Consider the following 21,765-nt stretch of genomic DNA (forward strand, 5'->3'; position numbering starts at 1 on the left):
CACACCAATTAGTTAAACTACAGGAATGTATTAAAGACATAAAGACCTGGATGAGCTCAAGTTTTCTGTTTCTAAATTTAAATAAAACTGAGCTTATTGTACTCGGCCCTAATAATCTTACAAATATGGTGTCTAACCAGATACTTACTCTCAATCACCCTGGCCTCCAATAACACTGTGAGGAATCATGGAGTCTTTTTTAACAGAATATGTCCTTCAATGCACATATTAAAGAAATATGTAGGACTGCTTTCTTCCATTTGCACAATATCTCCAAAATGTGAAACATCCTGTCGAGTTCATGCAGTTATTACTTCTACGCTGGACTACTGTAATTCATTATTATCAGGATGTCCTAAAAACTCCCCGAAAACCTTCAGTTGATCCAAAATCCTGCAGATAGAGTACTGACAGGGACTAGAAAAAAATAACATATTTTTCTTATGTTGGCTTCTCCCCTTCATTGGCTCTCTATTAAATCCAGAACCAAATTTAAAATCCTGCTCCCCACATACAAGATCTTGAATAATCAGGCTCCATCTTACCTGACCTCATAGTACCAAGGATTTCGCTCTCAGACTGCAGCCTTACTTGTTGTTCCTAGGGTATTTAAAAGTAGAATGGGAGGCAGAGCCTTCAGCTTTCAGGCCCCTCTCCTGTGGAACCAGCTTCCAGTTTGGATTCGGGATATAGACACCATCTCTACTTTTAAGATTAGGCTTAAAACTTTCCTTTTTGATAAAGCATATAGTTAGGGTTGGATCAGCTGCTGGGGGGATACCCATGATGCACTGAGTGTTTCTTCTTCAGTCACCTTTTTCACTCTTGATTTGTTTATACACCTTTTTTTCTTCAATTATTAGTTGTTGTTAATAATAATAATAATAATAATAATATTGCCGCCCTCCCAGAGCCTGGTTCTGCTGAACGTCTTCCTGTTAAAAGGGAGTTTTTCCTTCAACTGATGGTGTGATTTTGACACTATATAAATAGAATAGAATTGAATTGAACTGAATATTAAAATGACACATAAGTAGGCTGCAGCATAATGCAGGCATTGACTATTCTTTGAACAACTGAATGATTCTCACATTTAACGCAAATAGTCTTTTCATGCTGATTTCTTACATTAAAACATTGAAGGATTAATTAAAAGTTGTAAATTAGCCTCTGAAACTTATTTAATATATCTAGCTCTTGGCATTTCTTTCTCTCAACAGACCAAATCTGCATTGGTCCGGCTTCAGTTCTTCAGTTCTCTCCGATAAAGGAGAAGAGACAGTCAAGTTAAACAGCTATAGCTTTCCTTCACTTTAATCTCTCAGTATTGAGCTACTAAAGAGTCTAAACAACAATAACAGAAGGCAAAACTGAAATCCCCCGCTTCCAAATTATCTCTGCACCTCGCTGTGCCTGCGTCACCGTGGAAGTAGGAGTAGAAAACACTGCGCAGTCGCTTGCTCTTTATCTCGGTCTCATTTTCTCGCATAGCTGCCATGCAGGCAAACCACTGATTGGAAACCTTATCAGAGTAGCACACATTTGACTTGGATTGTTTCCCAAAGTGAGGGCTCATTATTGCCCTGTTGTATAATTGTCGACAGCCAAAGTTGTTTCAAAGAGAAGTCTCCCCATAGCCCAGAGGCTTCATTTTAGCCATGGGTTCACAGAGAGGGAGAGAAAATGAGGGATACAGAGGCTGAAGACTGCTGATGTGTGGAAGTTTGTGGAAACTAAGCCACGGTTGGAGAGTGTAAAGCAGACGCTTAAAGGCTTGGGATGATGGTGTCAAACTATATAACGTATACTCCTGTAAGGTTCTCGGGGAAGGAAGACTAAAGAGAGATGCGGTAAGTTTAGTTGACACTGGAAATCATAGACGGGCAAAGAAAAGAAGCATGGAACTGAAAGGAAAGAGTTAATTGTGAGTGTGACATTATCTTAAACCACTGGCAGCTTTATAATCTGCCTGGAAGCTGTGTGTAATTGATTCTCCCCCTGCATACAGTCTTTAATAATTGCTCTTACTTTGCTGTAATGGGTAAACTCCACATTAAAATGCATTTGTCATGTCAATACAAACTCTCTCAGCATATGTATATGCTTTAATAACCCTATTGTTGTATGAGTGCATTAGCTCTGAGAGTCAAAAGTGAGAATGGGTGCCACCTTTTAAATCAAAAATCAGATCATACTAATGCAGGTAATTACGGCTGTAAGCTCTGCAATAATCTCCACAGATCACGAGTTTACCCTGTGTTAAGGAGTCTGCAAAGATAATGTTCCCTCACACACGTAATTGCTTTAATAAAGGAATGGGAATGACATAGATGATTGCAGCTATGGTATACCTGCTGAATAGATTTGATTGGCACATTAAACCATCTCATGAACGTTGTGTGCTTTACAGCCTTGGTTTCTCCTGGCATGCAGCACAGTGTTTAAATGAACTGTGTCCCAATAACTCTGTAGGTTTCTGTTGTATGTTCCCATGTGTCTTTTATATGGATTCATACCCTGTTCCATCCATTTTGCCACATATATGTCTGCGTACATGTTTTTATTTTTTTTTCCTCATAGTGTTTTGTAACATGCCTCTTAGCTCAGTGAGCTGGAAAGAAAACATTTTGAAATGATGTATTTGAAGAAATGAAGCTTGTCTTTATGTGTGCTTGCTGATGCTTCAAGAATAAGTCCCTGTGGAAAACTAACCAAGAGCATAGTAAAGGAGGGGGAATGGGTTTTTCCATTCTGAGGAGCATTTAGGAGGAAAAATGTTTTATGAAAACATCAAGTTAATTAGTTTTTATGTATTTTTTTAAATTAAATTTGATTGGCGACTCTATTTATGGTTTATTTTTCTTTTGCTTTTCTTTGAATTTGGTAATGCTTAAAAAAACAGTGTATTTGTATGGGTAAAAATACATTATATAGACATATGTAGACATTAACCCTACAGTAATGTGCTGATGTTAATGCCAGAGAAGGTTTGGAATCTTCAAATGCTACTTAATGCCTGAGTTGTCGTCGTTCCCATGCACTTTTACTTTGCAACAATATCACTAACTGCTGACTGAAGAACAACCAAGAAGAAAGAAATTTCATGAACTTGTTGAAATGGTGGCATCCTATTAGAGTAACAAGCTTGAATTCAGTGAGCTTTTCATCACGACCTGTTCTTTCTCAAAGGTTTTCTAAAAGCAGACTGCATGGGTAGGTGCTTTATTTTATACACCTGTGGCAATGGGAGCGTATTTCCCATTTGATTATAAATCCCTCAAACCCACTGGCTCACTCTCAAAACTCCAAATTAACTGTGTACCGCTCACTTTGCTTAGGTCATTTTGCCTGTCATTGCAAGCTTCTGAATTTCATGCACATTCCTTGTTATCTGCTCACCACATTGCTGCTAGTCACTGCTTAAAAGTCTATGTCTATATGGTATAGGAACAAATACCATACAAATTTTTAAGATACCAAAATACAGAGCAAAGTAATCATGTCTGTAATCATGTCACCCACACAATCTTGAATGAGACAGCTGTCTCTCCTGGTGTGATGTTTGGGATTATAGGATACTGGATTTTTATCAATGGTGTGGCTGTATGGAAGCTTTCTGTGTGGGTTTGTGTGTTTTTGTGCATGCTTGCATTTGTGGGTGTCTTTCCAGACTATCACAGTTCATTTCAAGTGGAAAAAAAATACCCAGTTGGGGAGAGCAACAGCAGCAGCTTCACTTCATCCGGGCTGTGGTCACCTTGAGCTTCTAATACGCTACCCTGCAGAGTGACAGGCAGGCATGAAAGGAAAAGGGGGCTTATTGTGCATTAAAAGCTACCAGTCTGCCACTTATTCAGCACAAAGTGAAGATGAGAGAGACGGAGAGAAAAGACAGCAAGTCTGTGGCTCTTCTTTATTTATGAAGTGGATGAGTAAACCACACCAAGGCAACCACAGAAAAATGAACATGATTACTAATGCATGTTGTTTGAATTATCCAAATTCAACCACAGAATACAAAGAAGTCTGAGAATGTGTGTTTAAAAGTTTCTGTTCCAGTGAAATATATGCATAATGTTTCAAGCCTGCAAAGTAGAAAGTGGTAATAATCACTTTTAGTCATGTCAATCCGCCACACTAAACTAGTGCCACGTAAAAAATTGTGCAAAAAAAAGGTTTTATTTGCAATACGAAAAGTTAAACTTTCATGAACGTCCTTTTTTTTTTTTTTTTTTTTTTTTTTAATTGAAATGTCCACTCCTGCAAAGTGTGGTCTTTTGTGCACTCCTTGGTTGGGACTCCTTTATCAGAAATGACTACGTCACTGTTTCCAGTGGCTAGATCACCTTGAGGCACTGCTGAGATTGTATTGAAGCCCACGTTGCTTTGATCAGGTTTATAATCATCTCTGTACTTTTTGGGTCAATTGTTTTTCATCTTCCTCTTGACAGTACTTCACAGACTCTTTGTGGGGCTGAGGTCAGATGAGTTGGATGGCCAATCAAGCACAGTAATAACATGGTCAGCAAACCATTTGGCAGTAGTTTTGGCTTTGTGGGCAGGTGCTAACTCCTGCTCCAAAAGGAATCAGCATCTCCATAAAGCTTGTCAGCAGATGAGAGCACGACGTGCTCTAAAATCTCTTGTATAATGCTGCATTGACTTTCGACTTAGAGAGGAACAGCCACCGTCACAGACTTCACGCTGGACTTCAGAGAATTCCTCAGTTCTTCCTCCCAACTATAAGACATTTATTCTCTAAAGAAATGCAAAAATTACTTCCATTTTCCAACAGGACTTTGTACCACTGAGCAACAGGCCAGTTCTTTTTTCTCTTTAACCCAGGTAAGACACTTCTAATGTCGTCTTCGTCTCCAAAATTTGAATTGATTTTTTCCTCACAGTCCTCTTAAGGCTCCCTGTTCCTTGGAGACCATTTCTTACCACACTACTAATCTTTCATCAACATGCTTCAGTACGGCACTATGTGTACAGCCGGCCTTTTAAGCAATGACCTTCTGTGGCTTACCCTCCTTATGCAGGGCATTGATGATTGCCACCTGAACAGTTGTCTAGTCACCAGTCACGATTGTAGTTGTGTTTACTGAACAAAACCAAGAAATAAACACTATTTATACGTTCTGAATAGTAATTTCAAACTGGAAATTAAATATTATAAAACTTGATTTTCATGAGATATAAGCTATAGTCATCAAAATCAAGATGAAAAGGCCTAAAATATTTTATTTTTGATGTAATAAATGTAAAATACATGAAAGTTTACATTTTAAACAATGTCGAATACAAATGCCACAGTATGACTCTAGTTATCAGTGTTGGGGAGTAATGGAATGCATGTACCGGCGTTACGTATTTAAAATACTAAATATGAGTAATATGAGTAGCCCGACACGGAACCCGACGTATTAGTCAGAGGTCCCTTTACTACGGTTAGGAGCCGCGGACCTGTTTTATATAGGCGTGGAATAGTTTTCTATATGAGATCGCTGCAAAAAGTGCAGCCTTACCTAATGTCCACCCTACTGTTACTCATTTTATATTAAGATTTAAACATCTAGTTGGTATTGGTATGGCGAGTAGCCTCCAGTAATAGTAATAAATCACACAGCAATAGCACATTCATGTAGTTGTAAAAAAGTTAAATTCTGTAGTGGAATACATTTTAAAAGTAACCTTCCCAACACTGCTAGTTACTGGATGGTAGTGCCACTATGAGGTTAACATTTGTACTCTGATATGGACTTATGTACTGAGTTTTGGTGCATTGTGAAAGGTTTTGTAACTCTGATTTTCATTCAATAAAAGTTAGACTTTGGGGCTTACTCTGTCTTCTGTAGCCTGAAGTTCTAGAGCTGCATGTTTTATTTTATTTTTTCAGTGGATTATTCATTTGACACTTTAATATTTTAACTTGCACATGAGAGGGATCCCTGCCATCTGCCTGCAAGCTATATGATTTCATCTCAGCTCACCAGCCTCTTCACACCTGCACATCAATCAGCAGCTTGCCAGCAACCCAACAGCTGAATGTCACAACTCCTCTACCTTGATTTGTATTACCCATGTGCCAGTCTGCTACTGCATTGCAGAGGAGAATAAGAGTTGAGATTGTGGTACTCGCTGCTGTCTCTTGGAACCGGCATTGAAGTCGGATGAACTGTGTAAATCAGCTTTATCCTGCCGGGGTCCAAAGGAAAGTTTTTTTCTCTTCATTCGAGCCAAAATTTGCTTCAGGTGTTCATGCTCAAAGTCAGAAATGTGTGTTCGTGCGCAAGAATTTAGTGTGTAGATAAGTCACTTCAGGCTGAATAACATCAGGAGGGGATGTCAAGCTGAGATCCTGACTCAAGCCTGAGTCCACACAGGCAGCCAGTCGCACTTCCATTAGTTGAAAGGACATCACATTGATTACATTCATTTCCTGAAGACTGACCTAAACCATCAATTCTTAAACCTTGCCCTCATTTTCACCTTCCGCTAAATTTAATCAATTGTTCAGTCTAACGCTCAATGATTTGCAGTGAGAAGTGTTTCTTTTTGACCACAGAAGGGACACAGGTCCCACTGTGTGAGTTTTGTAAACATCCAAACACAAGTCAAAGTACTTCTTCACATTTTGTATTTTCCACTTTGAACTGAAAGCAGCTTAAGTGCTCAGAAAGGTCTCGATCAGTTCACAGTTATCAAAGCGTTTAGCTGCTGTACAGTCGAAAATGCTTGGATCAATAAATACAGACACACACACAGTTACGCTACACTAATACTATCCTGTCACCCCAGTATATGCACACATCCCTATGCTCCCAGGCTGTGTGAGTCACTGGGATTCTGGTAAAGTGCAGATGCTGGTTTTGCAGGTTTCTGCTGCAGCAGGCAGATCAAACATTTGATAAAAGTCTCTGTGGTATATTTTACGCTCATTTTCTCTACGATGCTTTGCTCAGCAATACCAACATGAACTTAACAGTATCACTACATGTGACCCCACCTTCCTGTGACATGCTACCGCCACATTTTTCCCTATTGTATTAAAGTCGTGCCATTTATCCAAAATGACACTGCGCATGCCAGTTTTTTTACCGTGTGGTATATCAACTATTTATGTACTCTTATGTGCTTGTGTTTTGTTTTTAGCTGAGTGCGCATGTCTACCGCGATGAAAAATCTATGTGGCGTTTGAATTAACTTTAAAAACACCCTGCATGGTCTTTAAGCAGGCTTCGATTTATGCCATTTCAGATTTCACTAGTCCCTCCGTATTTGCTCAGAAATGAAATCCCATTCCTTATTCATAGATGGCGAGTCTCTCTGGCCTTCGTATAGAAATGCAGCAACCTGAAGTTTAGAATGAAGAGGGATTTTTAAGTTCCTAGTAATATGTTTTACTGTCATGATAGTTATTCTGATGCTACTTACTCATTACCTTTGGATTTAGCTAATTGTGTGCCTGTTCAGCATGCAGTCATGTGAAATAGAAGCTTTACACAGGACTCCATGCTATCTATAGAAAATCTACCTACACTGACCCATCGTTCAGCAGCAATAACTTGAATTTATAGTTTTCTGTATGACTTCATTAATCTCTCACATTGTTGGAGAGGAATTTTGTTGCATTTGTTTTGGCACAGCTCTCTTGAGGTCTTTCTACGGTGTTGAGGTCAGGAGTTTGACTGCGCTATTGCAATGCATTGATTTTTTTTTTTTTTCAGCCATTCTGTTGTAGATTTGCTGCTGTGCTTGAGATCCTTGTCTTGCTGCATGACCCAGTTTTGGCTAAGCTTTTAAAGAGGTGGTCACACTTGATCATAATCCAGGTCATTTGATTAGCAGCACCCGGCTGCTACTTACCCTCTTAATTCCTATAGAAGCAATAAAGGTGGACTCAGTTTTTCAGAGGGCTGCATAGAGTCCTACCAAACCTTACTTTTTCACATGACTGTAGTTATAACACAGTTGCTGACGCTAACAGATGTGTTTCCATTGGAATTATCTGTATCTAATTGAAGTGATTCGACTCGAATCACTTTTGCTTTGAAGTTAAATTTAAAAAAAAAAAAAAGATCGATAGATTGATGAGATATACATATATGATATATATCGATGGATAGATAGATATTTGCGTGGGTTCACTCCGGGTATTCTGGCTTCCTCCCACAGCCGATCTGATATCCTCGTGTTGGTGTTGCTCCCACATCATCAGAATCTGGAGCAACATAAATTATGATGATGTGGGAATAACACCAACACGAGGATATCAGATTGTGCGTCCAAAGACATGCAGTTAGTGGGGATAGGTTAATTGGAAACACTAAATTGCCCATATGTCTGAATGTGAGTGCGAATTGTTGTCAGTGTCTATTTGTTAGCCGTGAAACAGACTGGCAACCTGTCCAGGGTGTACCCTACCTCTCACCCTAAGACAGCTGGGATAGGCTCCATCCCCCCCCACTCTGCGACCCTAAAAAGATAAGCGGAAGAGAATGGATGGACAGTAGTGATTCTTTACAGTGATTCTTCACAGCCAATCCACCTTATTAATCACAGTGACTTTCGCTTGTGTGCTAGTCATTAGCCCTTGGATTCCAGGCCAGTTTGTGAACTGGTATTTTATCTGCCCTGGACAAAATCTTCCTGGATGTCCACTCAGCCTTGTGCTGGTTCTTTGGCTCTTTAATTGCATCCAGAGCTATTTTGGCTGCTACCTGCTGACGATGCCCCTTGGAAATCAAAACTGGTTTCAGAGTAATTCACATTTGGGCATTTGTGATGCCAGGCTTAGGTCATCAGTGCAACTGTTTTGAGAGCTATAACTCTTGAGCTCTTGCACTGAGCAAGAGAACAGCTGCTGAGAGGGCGATACATCATTTAGAAAGAAACGACAATTGTTTTTGTTTTCCAGCCAGACTGCAAAATGCCATTATCTAGATTACAAATCTGACCATAACATGATTCAACATCACCCAGAAACTTAAGCCTAAGCCAGCCTGTTTGTCATCTGGGAGACTGTGTCATCTGACAGAAAGAGAGAGAGAGGAATGGACATTAAGGAGAGGTGGAAACGGAGGGAAAATTACTATGTTAATGGATGGCTGGCAGACACTAGGAGTGTGAGTGAGAAGGGGATGCAGGGCAGACTTGATGGAAAAGGAGAAAGAGATGAAAAAGACTCGAGCTAATAGATCTTCAGCACAAACAATATTTGCCAGGAGTGACAGATTGTCAGAAATAGCCTGAACATCATTAGGTCCACATATCATCCCAACTCTTCTGTATTGGATTACAAAACAAATTAGTATTCAGCGGGTGTGCTCTCTCCCCCCTCTTAAACCCATGGCACCGTCAACATGTGCACTGCAGCGACTTATTTGCATAATCAATCGTTTTTAATTTAACAGTTTGGCATCCTTAAACTTTCAGCACCCGTAGAACTTTGCAGAGCTGCTACAGTTAATCATGTTGACATTAAGGAAGGCTTCAGTAATTAATTATATTATACACATTTCAAATGCAGCGAGGAAACGCAGAGATGGTGTAAATACAGTGCTGGTGCTTAACCTGCTCTACCTGGCAGACTTAAAATAAACTGAGGCGAGATGAAGTAAAATTGATAAATGTGACGGTTAATCAACAGTTTGGCTCTGTAACTATATGAATATTGTTTTTAAATTCATTTAATGGTTACTGTCATTTTCCAAACATTCTCAGCCCACAGCCTCTCCAATGTGGCATCTTGCTGTCAGACATCAGGCTCCTCAGAGCTCTAAAAATACATTTTTGCTATTTTCTGTCACATTATAGAGAAAAACCATTAACATTGATTAATCTGAAAAATAACTTGAGCACTTTAATTCTGTTATAGTAGTGCAATACACATATTGATTGACAAAATAAGATTCATTTTAATGAGTGACTGACCTTATTTAATAAATAAAAATGTAGTATTTTACCCTCCTTTAAAGATGAAAGAGTGAATTTTAAACAGTTCACCCTCATTATTAAATTATTTATCGAGCTTTTTATAAGCACAATGCTCTTATTAAACCCAAGATCTATGTGTGAATCAATTAAAGATCAACAAGAATGTCTCAGACTGCGATATAGGAGATAAATCTCTTTGCATAGCACAAGAGAAGATGTATAAAAGCAATGTACTCTGAGTTGGGTTAAAAGAAAATGTCAGTGTTACCACAAAGTCCAATTATTAACCATTTCGCACATTTGTGTGTTTTTTAAAGGGCAACTGGAAGAAGACAACGACATTGGACCAAAAAGATGAAGCAGAAATTTAAACAAAAGATTTGTGTTGTAGCTTAGTAGACCTAGTAAACAGTAGGAAAAACAGTAATTCAAAACAAGCAAAATTACTGTGCAATGAACCTGCAACCTTGTTGCCTTCGAAATGGTTGCTTTGAGACTGGGATCAGGTCTCCATTCAGTCGTAGTCAGTAGTCGCCTTCCACGCGACGTTGGTGCATTGAAACACTGTTAAGATGAGGTCAGTTTGCTATGAGTTTGATTGAGTGGTGTCAGGTTGACCATTATAAGCAATCTGTTTGTGATAATATGGCAATTAATTATGATAAACCTGTGAAAATTGCAAATTTGTTATCATCGTCTTACACAGATATTCACATTAACTCCATACATTCAGAGTTCAGTCAGAAACCCAAAGATCAGAAACAGAAATCCTTTACATAGGATAATCTTTTATATAGGCATATATACCGAATAACAAATACTAATAAACCAGTCTGCAGCCAGAGTGTCCTATTTGAAAGAGACTCGTTTCAGACAAGTTGCCCTCAGTGCTGCAGACTGACTAAGATTGACTGCAACATGTTGGCAGTTTGTCTGTGTTTATATAGTAGATGGCGGTTATTCGCAAACTTTCGCCAGTCTGTCTGAGAGTGATCATCTGAGGTGGACCATGACTGTTTGGAGATGGGTTGCCAACCACCCTGTGATCAAAAATGAGCTGGTAATTAAATGCAAGCACAAGGCAATGGCAGATGTTCCCCTTTCCTTTCACAAGGAGCTTGCAGTTCTATTTTTTTGCTCTAACATGCCTGAGCTATCAGCCGTTAGCAGGAATTTTGGAGCATTCTTTAAAATGTAATGCTATAATATTTCCAGCACATTATTATTATATTATAAGCTGTATGCCAAACACCTGTTAAAAATCAGTAACTCAAAACACTGCTTTGTGAATAGGGAGCGCCTTGTGTTATTTCTCACTGAGGCCAATTGTGCCTCGCTGATACCTGGATGACCCACATGTATCTACACTGATTACTCTGCACTGAGCACAGGTTTTCATGTCTCATTAACAGGGAAATGAGGTAATGTGAAGCGATAGCAGGCATGATGAGCCCTCTTTGTCTTTGGATATGTGTACATTTGCCCGATCATTTAATTAAATGGCTATAGCTAGCTGCAGTCTAACTGGGCTGCTCATTAAACCCATAACACGAAAGCAGAAAGGCAAAATGGATCCTGATCACAATCAGGATTGAGGGAAATGATTTCCAGGCAATTGCCTCTTTAGCTTATTGAGATATTAATGTTCTCTGCATACATTTCCCTTGCTTTTGTTTGCGCACATAAATGTGTTTTGAATATTTTGTTAATGTTTTCATTTATCATTTAATTTGAGTGCAACCAATATTTGCCAGCTGCAAAACTATGAAAGCCTCCTTTTGAATATGTTTTTGGTATATAATTGTTTATGTCCATGTCCATATACAACGCCCACACTCGTCACCCCAGACCCACCTCTTTCTCGCATGACGCTGTATATGAAATGGTTGGTTCGTCTTGCTATTATGCTACGTCTAATGATGCATAGGAAAAGCAATCAGCGAGGCGGCAGAGGAGATCTGCTCGAGGAGCAGCGTTAATAACTTAGGGAAGCAGGAAAGTGCAGGGTCCCCGCTGGTTCGACACAACATGTACACAAAATACACACAGGAAATTTGCAATATGCTGCATTCAGCACACTTTGTGCTCCATACTTAATTTTTCACGTATGACTTAGTGGTTTGGTTAGGATTGACTCTGTGGTGTAAAGAATACTAACGCCTGTGGTATGCACATATAAGCCCCATCTGCCATGCACATGTGTGCATCTGTGAGATCAGCGTAAGCTCAGTAGGCCGTGACCTGACTGAGGGTAGGGTAGAGGCTTTAAATAATTTACCCGCTGCCCATTCAAGCTGAACTCACTTTCACACCTCGCCAGCAGCAACATCTCGATCTCTGCATCTCAGCTGCCGCTCGTGCCTAATGACAAGTGATGGCTGATGATGTAAACATGGGTAAATGTGTTCTTACTCGAGCTCTCCTTCTCACTGAGGGTCATTTTAAATATAGCTGACACAAGTGCAACATCGACTGATGATGATGATGATGACGATGTGTTTATGATACAAATGCGAACCATTACATAATTTATTGTAGCCTCTGCTGATTTTGCATTTTGCCCAGTAAGCACAAATCCTGCAGAGGTAAACCCATGTGCATAGTTAATGTGAACACTTGAGGCTTCAGATAGGAAAGATGCTTTGCTGGTTAAAACACTGATTAACAGTCCGTATTATACTGTCTCTCTCATAAGCTTAATACCCAGCTACAGGTGAAGGATATAAATTTAGGCTCACTTAATTTTAGGAAGCTGTAGGATTGTCAGAGTCAGCTGAGACTGTGGATTACTGGTTGATTCTTTTTAGCTGGTTTTGTTCAACTTTTTAGCCTAATTCCTAATTGCTGATCAGTGGAAACAATTCTCTGATGTGATCAGCGAGTCTTTGTTCATCATTTATGTCATTTTAAACTTTAGTTTGATTAGCTCATCAGAGGCTTCCTATTTATGCTCCTTTTTTTCCCAGTCAGGCTCATTTGTGTGTATTGACCTTCAACTTAACTGCGATTTAAGCCAGTTTATTGTAATTATTCCCAACCTCATAATATCTTGATTAACAAACTACAATTCAGTTTCATCTGATGCTTTGGATGCGCATGACATGCTGTCCTCAGCGGAGTTCCGACTGAAGTGCAAAAAAAAGGCATGACAGGTCCACGCAAATTGAAATGTCAGCCATCACGTTAATTCCACAAAATCGGCGTAAGGGAAAGAGAAGGCGTTTGAGGCAGAAACATGGAGGAGCAGAATGTTTTCACCAAACCCTTGACCCCTTCTGCCCTTCCCTTGTTCACCCCCCCCCCCCCCCCCCCCCCAACTGCCCAATTTTTCATTTGCCACAGTTTTTTCATTCACTCTGCATCGCGGCGTCCTCTGCCGCTTTCACGTCCTACCTCTCAACCAGGCGCTTACATCCCCTCTCTCTCTCTCTCTCCCCCTCCCCTCATCCTATCTCTCTCGCTCTCTCTCTCTCTCTCTTTCGCTTTCTCTCTCTCTTGCTCTCCCGGTTTCAGTGAGATGAAGCAGGAGCTGGCGGAGGAAGGCAGCAGATGCTCCATCCTCTCCAAGCAGCACCGCTTCAACGAGCACTGCTGCATCCGCTGCTGCGCGCCCTTCACCTTCCTGCTCAACCCCAAGCGCCAGTGCCCGGACTGCCAGTACAACGTCTGCAAGACCTGCTGCACCTACAGCAAGAGGGACAAAGCGTGGCTCTGCTCAGCGTGCCAGAAGGGCAGGTTAGTGTTTCCACGCAGACACGTTCACATACACACCCTGGGCAGAGGCAGAGGCAGAGGCAGAGGCAGGGGAGATTAGGTCAGTGGAATGAATGAGGGTTATGATATGAGAGAAGCTGTGAATTGGCTGACTGGAGGAGACTGAAGGAAGAGGAAAATTGATGGGGGGGTAAACGGGAGGGAATTTATGAAAGAAGAAAAGAAGATTAAGTGAGGAAGAGGGCTGTAGGAATACTGACTCTGAAGGAGACAGATGGGGAAAAGTGAATGAACGAGAGGGAAAGGTGGACTTTGATGGTGACAGTGCCTTAAGGATGGGTGTGTTTTGAGTCTTTTTCTGATTTTTGTTTTGCTGCTTTTTTAAACATCATACTGTCCAATCCTTTCTTACTGAAAAATCCCTGTTTCCATTTGCATTTTTCTGCATGTTTAATATGGTGATGAAGGGGAAGTTAATGAAAAGGTGGGCTGAGGAGTGGAGAAAAGTTATAAAATAAATGTTGCGATTGTTGATATGAACTGTTGGTAATAGAGATACAACAAGGCAGTGGTGATGAAAATTGGCACGTGTCCATTTTTCTCCAGCAGATTTCACATTTACATAAAAAAGACCCAATTTCTACAGTGAAATAAATGATTTCTTTCTGCTTTTCTCCCAAACAAAAAAATCAGGGTTTTAAAGGAATCAATGCATGTTTGTGATTTGAAGGACAAAAAAAACAAAACAATCAGGAGCGTGTGAGGCAGGGGAACGTGTTGGAGCCAATTGTGTTTGCAAATGACTGCTGTGTGTGCATATGTATGTGTCTGTGTCTGTGTCTGTTTTGGGCTGTTTATGCATGCAGTTTTGTCCAAAGCCTTGGGAGTTATTCGTGTGTCCCGACTTGCCATTAGATGAATATTAAACTCTCTGTGTCTGAGCAGGTTGTTGAAAATACAACGCCGAAATGTGAGTCCATTTGTGGTGGATTCAGTGGGGTTTGGGATATATATATATATATATATATATATGTATGTATATATATATATATGTATGTGTGTGTGTGTGTGTTTAGGCTCTAAGTATTAGCTTGTAAAAGCTTCTTTTGTATGAGGTGATGTCTTCAAAGGTGTAATTTTTTTGTTGTAATGTTAGCAACATTCCAGAAAAAATAGCACGCATGTTTGTATGTGCTGCATTTAGCATTTTCTGACTGTTTGTTTGTGTGTGTGTGTGTGTGTGTGTGTGTGTGTGTGTGTGTGTGTGTGTGTGTGTGTGTGTGTGTGTGTGTGTGTGTGTGTGTGTGTTTAGGGTTAGGGTAAGAGGAGTGGACAGGATTTCAGAGCGCAACAAAGCCGCCGAAAAAAAAAATTACGCCGCCCCTCGCCTTATTTCATCCCCTCAGTCGCCTAGCTCTGTCTCTTTCTGTCTTTCATTGATTTTTGCTGCATGGTGTATTGAGTTAGACCCACTGCCCTCGGTCCTGGTGTGTGAGACAGGAGGGAGAAGGAGGAGTGGGAGCAGGAGAGGCAGCGAAGAAGAGGAGGAGAAGGAGGGAAAGAGATGATGGTAGTCAAAGGCGGTGACAAGATTTGCATCGATCATCTCTCCCCCTCATCTTCTTCTTATTTCTGTCTGTCTTCCTTTTGAGTGTGTGTGTGTGTGTGTGTGTGTGTGTGTGTGTGTGTGTGTGTGTGTGTGTGTGTGTGCGTGTGTGTGTGTGTGTGTGTGTGTGTGTGTGTATCTCTGCTGGGGGCTCTGTAATGTTCTCATTACAGCTTTAGACTGAGTCACAGATGGGCCTGATGTCACAACATTGCCGTCTACCAGCTACATATAAATACAGCACTTTTCATTAGCGCATTAAACAAGCTTAAATCTGGTTTTAGCATGAATTACTCTCTCTGGGTGGAGTCGTGTCATTTGGAACAGCTTTCACTGGGAAGAGAAGGCTGGCATTTGATTTTCAGAAATGGCTATTAGTTACGATTGCAAGAAAATGCACCGATTCGATGCAAAGTACCTCCTCATCAGCAGTATTTTCATTAGAGAAAACATCGAATGAAATACAATGTTAGTCAAACTCACGAGTTGAAAAAAGTTCATGGGTTTTGTCTCTTTTTGAACCATTTCTGCTGAATCTAAATGCAAAATCTGTTCGCAAAGGAAACAAACCACCAAATGCTCTCACTCGCATTCACCGGCTGTCCATCAACATTCACAGTGGCGTGGCCACGCTGCCCACAAGTGTGATCCAACTACGGAAAGCAGATTTGTAATCATTGCACACATGGACGCACTCAGAGGCTAAAGTCACCCACTCACACATGGATGCATATTAGAATGTATGCATGTATATCCAGGCAGACTTATGCTCGCATGCAAGCAGACATGAGGACATGCATCGGTTATATGTTTGTTAATTAAGTGTAAGCAGGACTGGTTGACATAGATGTTGTAATGGATTGCATAAATGTTTCAGGGCAACCACAGAAATGGTTGCGTGTCGATGGCAGATGGTATCTGTAGAGAAGACTCAGTGATTCGGCAGCTTTGTAATAACACCTTTCTAGCCTTGTGAAACACGCATATACACACACACACACACACACACACACACACACACACACACACACACACACACACACACACACATATATATGTATACACACACACTCTCTCACACACACACACACACACACACATATATATATGTATACACACACACGCACCAAACACATCTGTCCCCTCCTGAACGGATGGGACAGGCATGACCATTTTGCAGCCTGGTTGAATTAACGGCATCCTCGGCCCATGGTCTTCAAACACACACAACCGCTCACACACAGTATAATCACACTTGCCACACACCAGTGGTTTTTATCGGAGAAGTCAAAACATTTTAGCGGGAACTGAAAAGTAATTTTTTTTCTCCTTTCGGCTCTACACCCAAGCACTGGTGAGAATGTTAAAGGGGCAGAGAAGGAGTAAGTAAGGTCAAGAGAGAGGAAGAAGAAGGGAGGGCAGAAGGATGAAAAAGGAATGACAGAAGAGGAAATGACCTGTCCCAGTTATTCAAGAGTGGAAATGCAAGTAAATTCTCCTTTTGCTGTGTCTCACAAATCGCTTTGTTTCTTTCTCTTTGTCTCTGCCTTTGGAAAAAATACTTCTCTGCTACCCCCAGCCTTCTCTTGCTTTTAGTTTAGTATTCTCTTTTCATCCATCTTTTCCACATTAACATTAGAGCTGCTGCACCTCCCTGCATTTAAACTATAGGGGCTTCTCTCTGCATCTCTATATAGAGTTGTCAGGCAGTGTATGCACAGAGGGCTGGTCTGCACAGAAATTGCAAAAAAACAAAACAAAAAAACCGAACAGACAGAATGTTTGTACTGTTTTCGTAATCTCATCCTAAAGCATGACTTTGAGGAGATTATGGCATCTGCTACGCGGTACAATACATGTACGCAAACACTCATGCAAACAGGCGAGGCTTGCACACAAGCACATGCATGTGGAATTCACAGAGAAGCAGAAAGCCATGCTGAAACTTGCATTAATTGGTTTTTTTTGCCATTAAATGTAATGTTTTAGTCAGATCACGCATGGATGCACATCATTTTACTGTGCAGCTTATGGATTAGCAAGAACAAGCGCAAACAGATCCCTGCACATATACCTCAGAGTCCTCTTAAACAGACATTTCCATGTGCGCTGCTGCAGTTACGATGTGACGTTAGCTATGCATCGTACATCGTAAAGAGCATGTAGTCGCTACTGGTAACATGCAACCTCACACATCCACATATATGTTACATCCACTCACTGCTACAAATAGCACTCCCTGTTCAGTCCTAGAAGCTGTTTGTGAATCCGGGAGGTCCTTCTGTTTGTTTTCATGTCTAACGAGAACCATATTGATGGTTCACACCACATCTGAATGATTCAGATTTGTGATTGACAGAGGTTGTCAGTCTCATAGCAATAGGTTCATTTAAAAGGAGATGAAGGGGTGCTGATCAGATGATTCACCCAAAGGAATGTGATGCTACTGCCTCTGGTCTCGTCGTGTGAATACTTTGTTCATGGCATAGAAATGCATTTGCATAGAAATCTAACTGTTTGCATCAGTAGCATGTTTAGATCCTTTTAAAATCGTGACATTTGACATATTCTCTAGTCTGTTTCTGCCATTTGATTCCACCTGTCCATTCTTCCATTGTGTATTGTAGACTATTTATTGATTGCGTAAATCTCCTTGTGCTGACACGCTGCCGTGCTGTTCTCACCACAAAGCCCCATATTGAAATCATTTCAGCTTTTAAGGCAAATCAATCTTGTAACTGTTTAATTGATTTTCTTAAACAGCCCCTCTACACCGTAGCTCATTAACGCTACAGACACACTAGGGGAAGTAATGGTTGGAGAGGCAGCATGACCAAAATTACAGAAGCTGTGTGTACCGTGAACTTGCAATCTTGTTGCCTTTGACATGGTTGTTTCAAAGACGGGGGTCTCCAACCACTTGCAGTCAATCTTCAAAGAGACTTTTGGTCTCGATAAAACTGCAGTAAGATGGAACGGTCTCCTTTCAGTTTGTGTTTGAATCTGGTCAAGTTGGCAATGACATGCAATCGGTTTGTAATAAACCGATTGCAGTTAGTGTAATTAACTGTTCCAGACTGGTGAAAATCACAAATCCGTCACCTTCAGCATACACAGAAATTTGCGTAGATTAACTCATAACTGCATAGATTTGAAACTGAAATTCCTCCACAAATAGTGATACAGCTGCTGGAGGATGGCAATTTAATTGCAAACTGATGCTCAATCTTATAGGAATGCAATCAGAAAACAACCAATTGGCAACCAGTTGTTTTGAGTCCCTTGCAGGAAAGAGAGACATCACAAAGAAGCTATTCTCACTCGCATAGACTGGTTCCGATTGATTGCAATGTGTTGGGCATCTGTTTACGTTTATAAATTAGACAGCAATTATTTAGAAACCTTCACCAATCTGAGAGTGACTGCAGTCAGTCTGAGCTGAAACATAGTTGTTTCAAGATAGGTGCAAGCACTTTGTGATCAAAAGTGGTTGCTCAAAGGTAGCCTCTGGGCAACTAGTTGGCCACCACAACCACTTGCAATGGAAAAATTCATTCCAGTTACCAGGTAGCCACTGGTTTTTCCTAGTTACAAGAAGATTGTTGTCTTGTTTTTACTCTAGTCTGATCCAGACAAACAGGTTGTTTTGTACAGCTGTATATTTTTTTCTTTTACAGTTTTATTAGAGTGCATGAATTCAAATATGCAGCTTTTATTTTGACTGTGCAGTTTCTCTGACTTTTCACCTGCCTGTCTCCAAACCCATTAATCTTCCCCCTTATCAACACCTCCACACAAATACAAAATGTAAGCATGGGATTTAATTTTCTTTCTTTCTTTCTTTCTTTTTTTTACTGCATTCACATTTTTTGCTCATGAATATTTATGTTAGCATCTCCAAATGATCCCAAAACAATAGCGTGTGTTTACTAAGACACCGGTGCAAAAATTCAGTGAACTCTCACGCTGCTGCCAGACAAGCACCTGCGGCTAGCAGAGGAAGCAAGTCACAGTGTGATCTTTTTCTGTCCTCCTTGCGGGGGTATTTTTATCAGTGTGGGTGAGCAAGACTATAGTCTTAGACGGGGAGGGTGTGCCCTACAGCACCAGGCTGCAGATGAAATGTGCGTCTCATTTTTAATAAGACATTTGCATGTCTGTGTTGCTTTGTTTCTTGCTGCTTGTTTACTCCATGTTTCTGCCAGGTTTCTAGCAGCTGGGTGCACCGTGCATTGCAGGACAGGTTCCTTGCTGTTTGTCCAATAAAGAGCCTAAATAGAAAGTTGCAAGCCTCAGTGGGTGAACAATGAAAGTCCCGACCCCCTGTTTCATTCATCACAGTGCAGCACTATCAGTTTCTAGATTGGAATGTTTAAATCACACAACACAGTTAACCGTAATGCAAATTAATGTGGGTGTAATCATATTTTGCACTGCTGGGAAATATACTTCCATGTAAACTTGCTCAGGTTTATTAAAATCAGCAGCCAAAATTTACACTAAACTGGGACTCTGAACATTCCCATACTTCCGGGAAGCTTTTTTATCAGAAACAAGAGTGCAGCTGAACCAGCTCACAAACCCTGCATCTCTCTGAGCTGCAGGCACAGGAAGGAGAGCCACTAATCACCCTCTCTGCTTCCTTCTCCTCCTCCTCCTCTCTCCCTCCTTCACGGCCTTGTCTCGTGTCCAACGCAGCTGACACAGTAGCCACCAGTCGATCATAACTCCTGCCTGTAATTTGCATTTCATAGAGTCACCCGGGACAGCAGGCACGCGCACGGCCTCTCACAAGATGCACACACAAACGCACTTACGGAACCCAGTGCAGATTAAGTGTACATCCACATTAATATATTTTAGTTTTAGCATGCACACTAATCTAAAACTGGGACTTTTAAGAATCTCTGCTGACCCAGTTGTGGTTTGAAAACACCGGGATTGTGCTTGAGTCTGGATGTGCCGAAACTTTTAGATGGGTGATGTCAGTCGCTCATATGAAACTGGAACAGTAGTAGTAGCAGACTGTCATGCCTTTTCCTATTTCTTCATCCTTTTGTGGATACTTGTTTCTCATTTGTTGTGTCTTTGTTTGCAAATGGGAAATGCTCCAATGTGAGCGTGTTTGCTTTGCAGCAACAGTTCAGTAACTGTATACTTAATCCTTACAGATTAAGCTAAAACCTTTGAGTCGCGCTTCTCTAGATATCAACTAATAAAGTTTAAACGTTTAATAAAACCGAATAATTTCTCCTACTCGTTGTCTGAGTTTTCTTTTTATCTTCCCTAACTTTCAGTCTAGACGGTTTCATCGCCTCTCTTTTTCTGTCTTTCAAGCGATCTGAGTGTTCTCGCAGTAAAATTGAATGTCGAGTTTTATCGCAGACTCCGAGAAGAACAACCATTCAGCAGGCCATCTTGCCCAAAAGTAGCCGAATTGCCCCAGTAAGTCAATTTTATGCAAGCTACATGTCCATCTCCTGAGTCTAGGATCATACCCACTCTACCTAAATGATAATGACTGTATTTACAGTTAATATAGATGGGGATTATAAATGCGCTGTAAACTGATATAGTTTTCATTAAAGGATAGTTTTACAAGAAAAATGGTTTAGCTTAGATGTAGCCTTAGGTTCAAAGAAACTCCTTGCCTTTTCATTTCATTTCCACTTAAGTTTTATTCAGGTGTATTTCTCACGTTAATTGAAGTGCACTTGCTTGAATTTTACTAATGCAATTTGTGTGTGTTACTCTCAAACTAATTACTATAGAGTTTGGTAAGCCTTGAAGCAGTCTCTGTGTGTCTGTTCAGTAGGGATTTGTGTGTTTGTGTGTGTGTGTGTGTGTGTGTTCATGTGCGTGTGAACGCTTGTATTGCAGTGCTTCTCATTGTGTGGCTCCTTGTGTAGCATAAAAGCTTTTTCTCTGTAGGGGATGAGGTCTTGTTGAAAGCAATAAATCACTATTATTCAGGTAAACATGCGAGCGCACACATGCACAAAAAGAACCTTGGACGTTCCCTCTTGCGGGTGTGCTAATTCCTGTCAGTTGTGCTATTACCAGTGTGTTATTTTGCAGCTATGGCTCTGAGTTATTAATGTCTCTCTGATGTCACTAGTCAGGCTCCACATCCCAGGCCTCCTCCGTATGTGTGTGTGTGTGTGTGTGTGTGTGTGTGTGTGTGTGTGTGTGTGTGTGTGTGTGTGTGTGTGTTCGTGTGTGTGTGTGTAGGTGGGTGAGACTGAATCAGTTACACCTCTGAACTGAGCACCTCTCCAGGTCCAGTTGTGGAGCGAGCTACACCGAAGCAGCACAATCCGCAGTGCCTGTGATCTGATGTGTACCAGCAGGTAAAATCCTGTAATTTCTCGACTGGGGAAACTGGCTGCCATGTTGTAACGCTCCATGTGAAGCCAGTGATTTACAGCTTTCAGTGCTCGCACAGCAAGCCTGCAGCACCGAGGTGATTGGAAATAAATAAATAAAGCAGTTTATGCAGTAAGTTG

The 21,765-nt window shown here is 40.8% G+C and overlaps 1 protein-coding gene across 2 annotated transcripts in view; it reads left to right on the plus strand.

Moving 5' to 3' along the window:
* myripb (myosin VIIA and Rab interacting protein b) overlaps nucleotides 1-21,765 on the plus strand; it is a 118,322-nt gene that overhangs the window by 46,776 nt on the left and 49,781 nt on the right. For both annotated transcript variants that reach the window (XM_063483788.1, XM_063483789.1), the window contains exon 3: nucleotides 13,453-13,674. In XM_063483788.1, coding sequence (XP_063339858.1) covers nucleotides 13,453-13,674 — 222 coding nt within the window. The remainder of the gene's footprint in view (nucleotides 1-13,452; nucleotides 13,675-21,765) is intronic.

The sequence above is a fragment of the Pelmatolapia mariae genome, linkage group LG9 (genome assembly GCF_036321145.2).
Source record: "Pelmatolapia mariae isolate MD_Pm_ZW linkage group LG9, Pm_UMD_F_2, whole genome shotgun sequence".
Lineage (NCBI taxonomy): Eukaryota > Metazoa > Chordata > Actinopteri > Cichliformes > Cichlidae > Pelmatolapia > Pelmatolapia mariae.